The sequence below is a fragment of the Dermacentor andersoni genome, chromosome 2 (genome assembly GCF_023375885.2).
Source record: "Dermacentor andersoni chromosome 2, qqDerAnde1_hic_scaffold, whole genome shotgun sequence".
Lineage (NCBI taxonomy): Eukaryota > Metazoa > Arthropoda > Arachnida > Ixodida > Ixodidae > Dermacentor > Dermacentor andersoni.
In genome coordinates, this window is record NC_092815.1 from 133779683 (window position 1) to 133795279 (window position 15597).

Here is a 15597-nt window from a genome sequence, read left to right on the forward strand (position 1 = left end):
CCGACGGCGGCCGAGGCAGCAAGCGGCCGTCAATCGAAGGCACGCGGCAGGGCGCACGCCCTCCTGACAGCCAATCAAAAGAGAGCGGGTGCCGCGCTGCTTTGTCGACCAATCGCGAGGCGCTTTGCTTTGTCCGGGATGCGCAAGAGAGAGGGATGCGCGATCCGGGTTGCGGGGAACCAGACAGAGGGCGCAGCGGACATCGCCACGTTTCAATGTACTTTTGCCGGCTTCTTTCTTCTTTCTTTTTTTGCCGTTTTGAGTGCGCGTGCCACGCGGCTGTCTCCGTTTCCTTGGCAATGAAGCTCTTCGAGCGCGGCAACCTTGAAAGCCCGCTCATCCGCCAGCGCGTAGCTGCTTTGTGATTCTGCGCATCGGCTGCTCTTCCTTCTCCCGCACTCTGCGATCCTCGGCTAAAACTGTCGCGATGGTCGCTCGGCCCAACAATGGAAAAGCGCGCGCTAGGGATACGGCGTGTGCGTGCGTGCGTGTGTGTGTGCGTGCGAAAGTGAAGCAAAATGAAGAGGAGCTGGGCGCGAAGCGTTTGCGATGAGTTGAAGGCTGCTTTGACGGGCTTAATGGATCGCGGGTGCCCACTTGACGCGCAACAAGTCCTCCTCTTCAAGACTCTCTCTAGCACTCTTCTATCGCCAGCTCTTTCACTGGGCAGTTGATTTTTATTTGCAACATTTAGTCTGATGATGTCGATGTGCGCCAGGGTGTCAGTAAGCATACTGCAACTACGACGTCAGTGTTTCGTCATCTACAACTACTTTTTATTTTCCATCATTCTTTTTTTTTCATGCAGCCTAGTTTTCAATACCGAAGCGCAATTCTCTTCATGACGCACGCAGGTGAACTACCCCATAAAATAATGTTCGCACATATTAAAACTTATTGAAAAGTCAATGTTCTACGCAGTGTAGTGCAAACGCGACTGTAACAATAGTTACGTTTAAATTTAATGTGGAATTTAGTGAATAATAACAACAGTGAACGTTGGTGTACGTGTGCGTGCGTGTGTGTGCGTGCGTGTGTGTGCGTGTAACTGTTATGTTCTACCGCGTCGCATTATGAAAATTGTTTGTGACATTTTGTTTCCATCTAGGCTTAACTTTTGCCATATGGTATGAGGATCGACACAAGTCAACTTGCAGAAATTGCACGTACTATACAGAAACGCTTTCTATAGCTATAGATAACGATTCTTATTACGCTCACACTCCTCATTTGTTCCGCATATACAGCATTATACGAGTCACGTACAAGGCTTTGATTATATTATAAGCGAGAGTGTAAAAATAACACTTCTTTTTCAGCAACTATCTCATTTGGCAGAAAACATAGCCGCGTATCATAGAAGGAATAAGGAGCCTCGAAAGAGTGCCGACATACAAAACAACGTAAGGCCAACAAGCATTGCAATAACATTTACCCCGACTATTGGATGAATTACATAAAAGCAAGTTTAACTTGTAGAGCGTAACTTTCAAAGAGTTACGTACGAAGTCATTTCAAACACCCTTAATCTCTTCCATCGCATATTGACCGTGGCCTCTAACTGTGTACATGTGAAATTAGTTTTTGCTATAGTCTCTTTTCCTGCTGTGAATGTGAAATGTTTTCTTTCTAAACTGTCACGATTTATTCATTATCTACTTTCCCGTGTTAATGTTTCCGTAAGCTTACTATTGTTTGTGTAATGGCATCATGTATGTTGTTTATGATTGGGAGTAAAGTGTATTATTATTATTATTATTATTATTATTATTATTATTATTATTATTATTATTATTATTATTATTATTATTATTATTATTATTCGAAGTCTCCGACGATGCTTTCAACCGTTTCAGTGATTCTTCTCTGTGGCCAACGTCTTTCTTGTTCAAGACGTTTCGTGGTATGCGCCACGACACCATGATTTTGTGCTATAGGAGCAGCAAGAAGAGGAGGCGGTGAAAGACTGGACAAAAGGAAAGTGGCGTATCAGTGACGCAGCAGACGTGCCCATCTTCTATCAAAATTGTCGGGACCTACGCACCAAAGTGAATCAGTCTTTTAAAGCGCAGCTCTAAAATGCCCGTTCCTGCGGCGAGTGTCGGCGGCGTAGCCGAGCGAACGAGCACAGCGGAAGATGAAAGTGAACGCGGAGCGCAGCGGGGATGAAAAACGCGAGGAGGAGAGCGGAGGAGGAGGGTATGGCGAAATCGTGAGAAGAAAAGCGTAGTGCGGTGACGATAAATACGAGATGGCGCCACCGTAGCGCGCGCCGTTTGGTAAGTCTGTTGACAGCGACTGCTGTGAATCGTTCCCACGCGTTGGCTCTTGCGATTTCTGGATTAGCGAGGCAGTCGCGCCACGCTTCGCTCCTATTGCATTGTGCCGCACGAGAGAGATTGTCCGTGCCAGCCAATAAATCGCGAAATGAAAACACATATACAGAGTAGCCCTCAAATTTAGCATTAAGGAGTACAGTAATCATCGGTGAATTTTTCTTTCAAGTATTGTTGTTCTTTCTGCTCATTCTCTGACAGCTTTAAGTGAAACCTGCGTTTTACTTGAACTGGCATCTACTGTGTATTTTCCTGCGCATTATGGCGTTTTTCGTCGGGATCGACATTACTTATTCTGGAAGCAGGAAGGTGGTGGCGTACTTATTGGTGTTGATAGCGTGATAGAAGGTGTCCATCGCTTGGATGAATGCAATCATGGGGCTGTTTGGACAGACGTACGCTGTTCAGGTGGTGTGTATATATATATATATATATATATATATATATATATATATATATATATATATATATATATATATATATATATATATATATATATATATATATATATGTGCGTGTGTGTGTGTGTGTGTGTGTGTGTGTGTGTGTGTGTGTGTGTGTGTGTGTGTGTGTGTGTGTGTGTGTGTGTGTGTGTGTTATGGGGTTTTACGTGCAAAAATAACGATCTGATTATGAGGCACGCCATAGTGTGGTACTCCGGAATAGTTTGGACCACCTGGGGTTCTTTAACGTGCACCTAAATCTAAGTACATGGCTGTTTTCGCATTTCGCCCCCATCGAAATGTGGCCACCATGTCCGGGATTTGATCCCGTGATCTCGTTCTCAGCAGCCCAACACCATAGCCACTGAGCAACCACGGCGGGTTGCCCAGCTGGAGCACGGCTTTTGCTTGGTGTATTCTATGTAGCACCTGACGCAACTCCTGCAGCATATGGGTCTTATTCTGGCATCAATTAAAACTGTTATAATTTCACATAAGAAGCACGAAGTGTTAATTATTGGCGACTTTAGCCTACCGGGAATTTCATGGAATAATAAACCTAATTACTTTCACATTTCTCAGAAATTCCACTCCTTATACTTTACTTCATCTCCTTAATTCCATGCAGCAACTGAATTTCACTTAGAACTGCTGTACAGGGTAATGTTCTAAATCTCTGTTTTACGAATCTTGATAGTTTTTCCGCCATGCACGGCAACGTTTATATGGTTGCGCTAGACAAGTTCTATCCTCCCTTAATTGTTTCTTTAACTCTGGTAAAACAGAAACGCATCTTCAAGGGGTGTACGGTAGCACGACTAAAAGACGGGACAAAAGAAAACACACAGGGACACAGACAGCGCTAACTTCCAACATAACTTCCATTGTTGGAAGTTAGCGCTGTGTGTGTCCCTGTGTGTCTTCTTTTGTCCCGTCTTTTAATCGCGCTACCGTACACCCATTCAAGATGCATTACCAACAAGCCCACGTTGCAACCCTCGTGAACAGAAATGCAGCATCCGTTCCGACAACAACACGAAGTCCAGCTTCAACATTTCCCTTGGAGTCCACGTTGGCTTGTACCATTATCTTGAAAACGCCGACTAGTCGATCGTACATGCGACAGCAGATGTTGATGAACAGGTTAACTTGCTTACGAAAGTCACTGAAGATGGCGTGCGCATATTCATACCCACAAGACCGCTCAAAAAGTCAAAGTTCCCTCATTGGTATTTTAAAGAACTAAGAACGACAACAAAACTGAAAGACCATGCGCACAGGAAAGCGGGGAATACAGGCTTAGATAAGTGGAAAATTGAATTTAGGCGCCATCGTAGTCTTTGCAAATTTGATTATAACAACGATCACTACAACCACGCTGAACGTGTTGAAGCGAGCATGACATGTAATTCGAAATACATCTGGAGCTGCGTGCGCACTCTCTCCTCTAGAAAGAGCGCCGAAGATGCATGTCTTGTCGATGAAAATTGCGATGTTGTCTCAAACACTGATGATGCCCTTGCCGAACATTTCTGTTAACTTGGTATAAAAGATGCGTCTACCTCAATCAACCTACCTTATCACTCTGATACGGTGTGTACGCTATCACTCAATGAAGACCTTGTTTTGAAGCGCCTCAAATCTTCCATTTCTTGTGGCGCTGATGGTATCGCTCCCGCACTGCTTAAGACGTACGGAAGCATACTTGTCCCTGTTCTCGCAAGCATCTTCAACAGTTCCCTAAAGTCTAGTACGTTTCCTAGCGCTTGGAAGGTAGGACGGGTAGTGTCCGTACACAAAGCGGGTGCTAGAAGTGAATTTGCTAACTGCCGGCCTATATCTATGCTCTGCGCTGCGTCAAAAGTGTTTGTATTGCATTCCCTGCTTTCTGTTAGTGCTAAGAACATTTTACTAGACGAACGGCATGACCTTGTGGCAGGGCACTCCACAACAACGAACTTGGTCACATTTATTACCCATGCTTTCAGTGTGGTACACATTAACGGACAATTTGACCTAAGTAAAGCATTTGATGTAATTTGCCATGAGCTCCTTATCACGAAGTTCACGCAAATGGACATACCTTCTTCCATCACTGCCCCGGTATCAAATCCCCTAAACTATACATCGTGCTTCGTTGGCATTAATGGACAAAATTCTTTCAGCTATGATGTCACTAGCGGAGTTCCTCCAGGACCTGCTCTTGGCCCTCTTCTCTTCCTGCTATTCATTAATGACTCCCCCCCCCCCCTAATTTCATCAGCAATCAACATTCATTTCTTCTATATGTTCACAACTTAACGCTATTTAAGTCTGTCAACAGTGTTCACGACTGCACTGACCTCCAAATAGACATTTGTTTTTCACTTTCAAACTGGTGCAAAAAATTAAAGCTACCTTTAACTATGGTATTAATTTTTACGTAGAAAACACACCATGTGCGACTTACATACACTCTTCGGAATGTCCCACTGCCCAGGGTTGATGAAATGAAAAATATTGGTGTGTACTTTGAGAAAACGCTAAGCTTCTCTTCACACGCTAAATATGTGAAACAACGTGCCCTTCGAACTCTTGGTATTGTTTATCGTATACCGTATGAATTCCAATCCCCTGCTGCCTTTCTGAAATCGTATCCTACTGTGTGCCTTCCACTACTCGAGTACGCATGTGGTTTGGGCCAGAACGTGCATATCTAATCCTGACCTCATTGAATGCATCCAGAATAATTTCAAGCACCGCTTTTGCTAATGTGGCGACCATAGTCCAGCACTCTAGAATATGCCTCAACTCGCACATCTAAAATCAAGATGTATTAAATCACACCTTTTGTAATTCTAAAAGGTTGTCCATGGCATTATACATTGCGCTAAAAGCTTCTTGATCATGTGCAATTTTCCGCACGTAATCATGTTGTATGATTAACTCCATTTTACGCCCGCCTCTTCTTTTTCTGTTTCCCGATTTGTTTCTTTATCTCACGTTGTTCTGTCTACCACATTTTTCTTCTCTGTACATTTTGTCTAGCGTATTACTTTAAGTGCACCAGTACGAGAATTCTGTAGCGGTTCCTCGGCAATATGATAAACATTTGATTGATTGATTGATTGATTGATTGATTGATTGATTGATTGATTGATTGATTGATTGATTGATTGATTGATTGATTGATTGATTGATTGATTGATTGATTGATTGATTGATTGATTGATTGATTGAAGTCAACGAGTGTGGAAATGTGGGCTTGGTTGATTATCATGGAATGATATGTAGTGCGGTGAATCGAAAACAACGGCACAAGAAGAAAACAAGGAATAGAAGACCTGTAGGCATTCATGAAGACTCCATAGCAAGCACTTCTCGGCAGCTGACAACACTGTTCTGTTAAGCACGGAGCACACCCATGTGGAGACGCGACTGATTTTTCGGTGGATGTCATATCAGATAAATTCTTTGACTGGTAACGAGGCTGGCGGGACAGCTTTGTGTTGCTCTCGAACGTTAGAAAAGCCACTGAGTTCCGGCAAGTGAAATCTACAATCGTTATCTATGTTGTTATCAACATGAACTGTGTAGCGACACATCGCTACTTCTATCCGGACGCTTACTCGATGCATTTCCGAAGAGTTAAAACGAGATAACGGAGACTTAAATGCTGATAAATCTAAGCAAAGGCTGGATTAAGATTCGGCTTAGTAAAGGAAGCGTCAGATTTTAAAGATATTGATTTAGTCAACGCTCTATTTTCTATCCAGCAGATTTAATTCAATTGAAACGTCGATTTCCTTATCATAAAATCTAAAGCCGGTCATTCACTCAAAAGCATCACCCTTAGACAGATATAGGAGGTGGTTACTTTGTCACTTGCGACAGAACGTTTCCTGGGGGTAGTTGGTATGGACGCACATTAGGAAATGCCGTTAATGTGCGCTTATATTGAAAATAACGTACGTGTTGTATATTCTGGAACGTTGTAGCTATCGGCACTTCCTCAGCGTTTCTGTTCCGGTCATTACCTACTTGCAGCCTACATTTCGTGTACTCGAGGTACCATTCTGTTGCTCGGCTAAGGCCAAACGGGCGTACGGACGGACGGACGGACGGACGGACGGACGGACGAAGCAGCGGGTGAATACATCCGGGGAAGACATAAGGAGGAAGACTACCCTGAGGAATCCGACCCAGCCGCAGGAAAACACAATTACCAGAGCTCAATAAAGTTTTCACTCACCCACTCCGGCAGAAAATACATCAGGATGACCGTCGACATTAATGCGATTAGAATTGAAGCAATGCGCCGACACACCGCATTTCCGCCGCCGATACGCGTTATCTATGAGGCGTATGCTGTAGCTGGGCTTCTCTTTCGCGCTTTCCTCTACAGGCACTCCTCGCCATCTAGCTGCGGCGGCACGAATACCGCGGACTAAATATGTATTCAGACCAGGTTGTTTAAACATATATATGACGGGGGTTCGATTCCGCTCAGTGCTGGAGGAATTTCGAAGGATTTCTGTGTTTTTTTTTTTTTGTAATTGAAGAGCGGTACATACCCTGTGGCACATACCCAATGACCCAAGTTGGCGTGACAGTGGTTCGTTGAAGAGCGGCACATTATATTGATCATATCATAAGAAGCCAACAAACACTACCAAGGACAACAGGGGAAATTACGTGTGCTTAATAAATGACATAAAGAAACGACAAATAAATGGCAATGAAAGTGGATGAAAAAACAACTTTCCGCAGGTGGCGAACGATCCCACAACCTTCGCATTACGCGTCCTCGTGACGCCTGCGGCAGAAAGGATGTTCCACATCCGCCGCCAAGGTTTGTGGGTGGTGGCGCTGCCTAACACTCCCAGGGTTCTAATAGGAAATATAAATACCCAAGAAAGCGGATGGGAAACGGCGCCGCGGTAGCTCAATTGGTAGAGCATCGCACGCGTAATCCGATGGTTTTGACGCATCTCGAATGTGTAGCGCGCCCTACGCTGGGGCCAACACTTTCCATCACCAACACCTTATAACAGCCAACACATTCTAGGCCTAGACTTGTTCCGGACAAGCACGTCATGTGGCGCGACGTAACCTACGCTAGACCGATGCTACCGTATTAAATGCATGAGTTGTCCCAGACCGCCGAGTCACGTGACGCGCAGCTCAGGAAGCTGCCTGTACTGCCTTTACAATACTATAGCGCTGGGACTATAGAAGATATACGAGACGTGCTTTCGCACTCGAGATAGGGCTCGATTACAAGCTGCAGGCGACGCTCCGATGTGGAGGGTCACGCGGTGAATTGGCACGACCACCCCTCTGATTGGCAGATGCCAGATTTAAGTACTCTCCAATGCCACATTACGTGAAACTCAAGTCCGGAGGAAGGTGCTGACGCTACACGCTTACAATGAAGAGATGATGTAGAAGAGCCCGAGGAACAGCTACGTCGCCTATACATACTACAGGGTCACTTCATCCACGGAGTTCACAAGCATTCACTAAACGTGAAACTTTATATATCTTACCGTTCTTGTTCATGCTAACAGCGAAGCACTTCTGAAGCCTGCAGTAGGGACACCAGTTCCTTCGGGCCTTGTCGATAATGCAGCTACCGTTGCCGGCTGTAGAATGAAACAAAATTACCGTTAGGTTGAGTATGAGTATAAGACGAATTACTTTATTTATACATAGATAAATTTAATGCTCATTCGTTCGTTAAGTCTGGAGGGGATGTGTAAATGTCAGGACTGGGGGAATGTGGCGCAGAGATAACTGGGAAAGTGCAGTTACTTTGTGGACTTGTTTCGACATTGTCTTCCCACATGACCGCACTTTCCATACAGTGTGTGAGCCATCTTTCCCTGTTGAAGTGTGCCAGGGACTGTGCGTTATGGGAATATCGGTGAGGAACCACCAGTTCGTTCTCATATATAATTTCACAACAGACTGTATAATATACGCAGCGTTGCCACGTGGCCGCGATTTCTGCACTGTGCATTTCGATTTATTTCGATTCAAAACAAAATAAAGTGCGGCAGTTGCCCAATTGGTGGTGTTTAACGGATCGTGAGTTACATTAAACAAACTCAGTTTAATTAAACTAAAATAATGTGGTGGAATAGTGGCAGAGCATCCGCCTTGTATGCGGCGGTACTGGGTTCGAATTCCAATGTCGCATCAAACTCATCGATTTTTGTAGCGGGAAGGGATGTTCTCCGGCATGGTGCTCGGCTACTGGTGGGGATTCGCGTACCGAAAGGGGCTTCGAGACGCCTAGGCGTGGTCTCTAGGCGCTTCTTGTCCAACCACAGACCACATTGATACAAAGCATCCTTCGCGGCTGTAGAAAACATACCAGAGCTGCTATGGGGCACCTACCGTTAACACAGGCACAAGCGCGTTCGTTCCCGTTCGGCCTTTACAGGACCTCAGCGTTGAGAAAAGATTGTTTCTCCCCAACATGAGGGCGTTCACCCCCTATATAGGTGCGATGTGATGCCGCATGGAAAACTGCCTCCGCAAGCGACCCAGACTTCCCCCTTTTTGCCCCACAGGGTTTGGCAGAGTTTGCAAGACGCGGGCTCCTCCCGGAGGACAGTTCGCTAGCGCAGTGTTGGGCAAGGGCACGTGCGACTGCGCCCCTTTGGATAACCGGTAGATAACCGAACGCACGTTCGGTTATCCGCACTTTCTCCCGCACCAGGATGTCTACCTCTGGGTGGCAGTGCTTTAGAAGCGCACTGATAAATAAATAAATAAATAAATAAATAAATAAATAAATAAATAAATAAATAAATAAATAAATAAATAAATAAATAAATAAATAAATAAATAAATAAATAAATAAATACAAGCTTGTTGTCAATGGTTTATTGAAAAGTTGACATCTTGCGTTAACTAACTATAGGTATTGCGTTTCATTAGTTCGTGACGATTATTTTCTGCCAACTCGAGCAAAGCTCCTTGTGCCTCTCAATGTTTTCTCACTATTATTAAATGCGTGTAAAGAAATGTTCGCGCCTCATATAAGCGCCGGCTGCTCCTCTATTTCGGCATGCAATACAAACATGAGCACTCAATATAACTCAGAAAGGAGTTCCCGTGTGTAGTTCACAACTCGTGACACAAAAAACTACTAGTTAACAAGTTCACAAGCTAGCACACCAGTTCAGTACAGGCTGCGTGAAGAAACTAAAAAAAAGAGAAAGAAAAAAGAACATAACGAAAATATGACGTAAACCCTAATATAAGAACGTACAATGACCAATGGACATACAAGGTCACATTGTGGGATCTCTGTTGTCCCAAGTGTCGCAAACGTCAATGCACATGTCTGATTTAATGGATATTATACTCCTAAGAAGTTCTACATCCTCCAAACTATTTTAAGTCTATAATAATTTCTTGCAATTCTCGTTTCCTCAAGAAACTCCACAAATGCACGTACTGCCTGAATTTGGGATTTTTCTGTTGGCAATGCACCCACGAGTTTCTCCAGCGACAACAATCTTCTATAAAGAATAAGCAATCTTGACAACTTTTAACGACAGGCTGTATCTGTTACAGTGTAAGAGAAGGTTCTCTATATCTTTATCAGATTATTTACAGGAACAAATTGGGCTATTAGCTTTTCCGATCTTGCATAACTAGCACTTCGTGTAGGCTGTGCTTTTGTTTATCATTACATTTTGTGGCGAACCTTGGCTTTCATCAAGTACCGATCGTGTTCTGTGAAACTGCTACGAGGCTGCGAGGGACTCAATAGTAAGAAGAAAAGTTGCACAATTTTTTTTTCACCACCTAACATCTTTAATTCGTCACCTTACACAGCCTCCCGGAAAAAAAAGGGGGTTGTTGAGTGAGCAGGCGGAAAAAGAAATTCGACTGTGAGCGCGCGGCTAATAATGAACGGAGATGAATGGGGCAAGTTGGTTCGGCAGCATCTTAGACAGAATGTGCTGCGAATGACACAAACACAAACGCGAACCGAGAGACAGGAAGCTGTAATAAAGCCTTCTAAGTCCGAATGGGAACCACGATTCGATTTGCACAATCAGTTTCGCCCTGTAGTGGCAGTAATTTTTGGTGATAGTATTTGTCCTTCAGAAGAAGCAGTACGCGTAACGACGTAGTTACTTTGTGAGACGTGAATGGAACATGTGGAATAATCATTGCTCATATATATATGTATATATATATATAAATCTGTTGCACGAATGCAGAGCGCTTCCTTACATATATATAAGCAATTAAGTGCTCTGCACGGAGGGGGGGGGGGGGGGGGGGGTTAAGCTTGCAAAATGAGAAAGGAGAGAATGAACTTTAGGTGCGCCGGGTCGCAAGCAAAACTTTCAAAGTACGTATATCATGTAAGCCTGTATACTTCAGTAGCAACTGAAGCACTGCATTCGCAAGGTCCTACACGCAGACTTTCTTTCTGAGTGCTGAGCCATACGCATCTGTTTTTATAGTGTACCGACATTCTAGTTGTTTTATCAAGCACGTTGAAGAGAACTTGCCTTTCTGCACTAAACCGGGGACAAACTCCCTTTACCTTTCCTTTTCCCCCTTCTCACCCGCTCTGGCCAGCAGGCAAGAGCCAAAGTTGCTTCGGCCGACCCCTCTGCACTTTTTCCCATTACAGTTTTCTGCCTCCTTTTAGTGAGCAGATAAGAGTTACATTAAACAGACGTTCGATTACACTAGAGGGCATGGACGAAAGGAGCGGCTACGCAGAATTGCTAACTTCGATGCTAACTCTCTGCAAAACAAAACAACTCACCAAAACAAACTATGACCATTCCGCAATAAAGTCATTTGTTGAAGTGTGTGTGTGTGTGTGTGTTTTCCTTTCGCTTTGTACTATACGTGTCCTCTATTGCTCTTGAAAGTGTTTTAACTCCACCGTACCAACAAGCCCCAGCATCTACATTCGCGTCAAGCTCAGAGGAGCGCTAGCCGTTATGCCCACCTATGCAGGTGTAAACGATGCCGCGGCGTATGCTGCGCTTGAAGAAGCAGCTGCATCCATCGCAGCAGTAGACGCCGTAGTGCTTGCCGTACGAGCGGTCGCCGCACACTTTGCACGGCACGGGGACTGGAAGCGTGCGCCCTAGGGAGACATAGAGAGATAAGGAGGACGAGAGAAAATAAAACTATAAAGAATCAGCTCCGTTTGTTATCCAAGAATGCGTTTATCGTGCAATGGGAGGTGGTTATTTGCGGCACTATTCTGCAATATGTGTTATGGGGTGGCGCTCCCCTTAGAGTCATGCGTTACCCGTACGCGCGGAAGAAAACGGGTACTTCAAGCGCTACTTCCTCAAGCATCAGCTCGGAAACCCTCGCAGCGTCTGCGATCGTCTCTGTGGCGCAGTGTCTCCAACGACAGCGTCAGCGTCTTCGACCAGTGCCGCAGCGTCTCAACGACAGCGTCTCAAAACGGTAACTGCCACGACGGAAGAATGTGAGAACGCTCTTATTATAACCAGTACCACCGAGCTGTTTTTGCTGGTTTTAGACAGCACCACATGCAGGGTCGAACCTCGAAAATGGTTAGACAGTCACTAGAAAACGCGAAAATTAAACGCAATAAAAGCAGAAGCATGCGCGTACCAACTGTATGACCAGGGTCCGCACTTCAAAAGTTAATTCTCACGAAAGCATAAACGTCCACAAATTCGCACTTAGCCGCATGTTAGCGTTTATAGTAGGTCTCGGATTAGGTGTACTTGCACTGTACTAGAGCAAATGTTTCCAAGTCAACGCGTTCGAGGGAGCACCAACTCTACGCGTAAGCGTTGTGTTCACTAGATATGGGCTGATGTAACAGTGTAGAGACCTATGTGCTTCTACACGGCTCTACGCTCAAAAGATAGTGCACCGTCAGTGAGCCTTGAGAGCTTTGGCTTGGAAACTGTTGCAACCGACAATACGTTTGTTTGGCTTCGCGAACGCGCCTGACATAGGAGCATAGTCGGAGAGCCCGAGATGCCAGATGCTTTCACAGGAGTAGGAGTGTACGCGCGCACGGTATTTATAATTAAAGCATTCGTATTATCTGATGCTTTCACAACATAGAAAACTGCTCCGCCGGCGGGACCTAGATTGAGTCATTTTCTTTCTTTCCAAAGGCGTGGTCTGTAAGCCTCATTGAAAGAGAAACCAACTGACAAGCAGCTGTCGTTTCTCTCGCATTGACAAGAAAATAATAGAACGTTCGGTATTACAAGAGAACACGGCCTATTCAGGTTTAGACGGACGCGTTCGTCCGCTTTAGGGCCAATGAAGACGTAGCATATGCTTTTTTTCTTTCTTCTTTTAATGGTTTCCTCTCCATTGTATGTAACAAGCTATTGCACGAACCAAATGTGTCAAAGCAGGGATACTCGTGTATCACGTCAGTGGTGGCTTCAGTAATGTTCTACCACAAAATTCAGGTTGATGAAACAACACTGACCCGTCAGCCTCCCCTCCTGCCTTTCCCATTGTAGCAGTGAAGCAAACGCATTCGAAAAAATATATATATTCGATTAACTAATGACGGCAAAGTATAAGTGCGTAGTTCTCAGAATTCTTCTTCATCACTTTTTTTCGTGTGCGCCGAAATTTAAATGTCATACTGTCTCTTTGCGTATCTCTCGCCGTCAGAATGTGGTCGCTGCGGCTAGAAATCCAACCCGCGACCTCTGTCTAGCAGTGAAGTGCTGCAGCCTCCGAACTAGCCCAGCGGCTCTGCTGTGCAAACTAATCTATTTCTAGATGCAAGCGATATGAAATGTGTAAAAAAAAAATTCTTCTGGAAAAACAACTAAGCTGCCGAATTGTTAAAAGACGACCTCAGAACCTAAATGCGTAGAGCATACAGGAGGGCTATTAGCTCACTTTCAATAATTTGGCGTACGAGGTTTAGTTTGTGCAGAAACGACAGATCATATCCGAAAACGTACAAGGTTAAATCAATCTTATTGTTATTGTTTTTTTAATTACATCTTTAGCAGAGGATCGCTTACGCGTGTGAACCAAGGCGATTGTGATGACAATGTTTTGATGTCACCAAATTGTGAGGATTGTCACTAAATTGTGAGGATCGGCCTTTGCTCGAGACGACTTAGGCTCGCGTAAATCGGGAACTGAAGATGAAGCCTTACATTGCCACATAGATTTAGGGCTAGCGTTGCTAATAACAGACGCCGCAAAGCAAGATAAGGCCATTTTATTCTGTTTAACGCCAGGTTGCGATAATTCTGTGATTCAAGCCTCAACACTTGCCTTTCACATAAGCTGCCCGATCCGTGAACTCAGCAACTCTCGTTACAACCACTAACGTTCTTGTGCATTTATGACAATGTGTTGAGCACGTCACTGCTAAGCTACTTCACAATGTTATTCCAACTGAGAGGAGGAGGACAAGAAATAGTCATTGACCATGATTTGGGTTGGCAGTAGTATCACCACCACTTTAGGTTGTAAATAAAAAAAAAATCAAATTCCGTTATGTCCGTGAATGAGAAGAATCGAAGTTTCTTTGTCATTAAAAAAATAAGATGCACCAACTGGTCTCGCAAATTGCGATGCAATGCTCTGTCAAAAATCTATTTTTTTCTTTCTTTGGGTTTTAAGTGTTTTGAATTACACAATTCGCAAGGAAAGGAAATAGTGACGTGACCCCCACGCACAAGTTACGTGTGTCAAAGCTTTCCGGTTATTATTTTGTCGCGGGCAAAGTGCAAAAGGGCAGCTCGGAGTAAAAATTTTTACCAGCACCCGGCCTAGAACATACGAGTACATTCAAGCCTAGAAGGCTCATATGTGATGACATGTGGCAATATGTAACTCGAGCACTAGCGTAAGCTTTGTAATCCTTATGCAGTTTAAGTACATCTAAATATTTAAAAATACTTATGAATATCGTAAACTCTATAGTTATGAATGATTGTGTTGATTTCTAAACATAGATTTTAGCTTCTCGGCAGGCACTTTAAATATTCGCTTACATCTTCATACAGTGCTGCATGACATTCTGAAAAATTTTTTTTTAATAAAGTACTTTTTTTTACACATTGCAGCCGGCAAAAATTTTTAAAAAGCTGCACAAAGCCTCCAAAATAAAGCGTAACTCAGTCCAAATTTGCGACACTTTCCTAACGAACCGTAAGCAAAATATGGAAGCAGTTGACAAACAAGAGTCACTTAGGTCACAGAGATGTCAAAGGCGGGAAGTCCCGTTATTTTAGCAGCTGATGATTAAAATGGCGAGGGTGTCTGCTATACAGTTTCGAAGCTGAAAAGTAACTAAGAAGCGGGCAATGCCGGTGTCCACTGGGGCGAGCGCGGTCAAGTGATCGGCGTGGTACTCACCCATGGTCAGCGGGATGACGGGGTGAGGCCGACCGAGATGCAAGAAGCAGATATCAGGCGGCATCCCGCGACGGCGCCGTCCGGCCAACCGCGGCGCGGTTGCCATGGCGACTGCGTCGCCGGTCGCGGCTCTCCATTGGTCAGAAGTCAGGCTCACCTCTTCGCCGATAGGAGGAGCACTCGGGACTCTTCCTCCGTTCTCATTAATATTACGCGCTGCGCGCTCGCGCTGGTCGCGCGATCAGGCTGTGACGGGGATCGCGGAGGGAGTGGGTTTCGATTTGAAAGGCGAAAGGGCGAGCGGCGATCGAGAGCAGGGATTGCGAACGTGGAGAACACGTGTCATCATTTGCGTAGGGGAGGGCTAAAGCGTGAGGAAGCGTTAAAAGAAAAAAGAAAAAGAAGTGCGGGACGTTAAACAGTCTGCGCACAATAACTGAAAGCGCGACCTGCTC

The 15597-nt window shown here is 44.7% G+C and overlaps 1 protein-coding gene across 1 annotated transcript in view; it reads right to left on the reverse strand.

The window, feature by feature from the left end:
* LOC126540996 (photoreceptor-specific nuclear receptor-like) overlaps positions 1-15206 on the reverse strand; it is a 40308-nt gene extending 25102 nt beyond the window's left edge. The window contains exons 1-3 of the mRNA XM_055076497.1: positions 15143-15206; positions 11754-11894; positions 8308-8403 (exon numbers count right to left, since the gene is read on the reverse strand). Of these exons, the coding sequence (XP_054932472.1) occupies positions 8308-8403; positions 11754-11894; positions 15143-15206 (301 nt within the window). The remainder of the gene's footprint in view (positions 1-8307; positions 8404-11753; positions 11895-15142) is intronic.
* Positions 15207-15597: the final 391 nt, after the last annotated feature.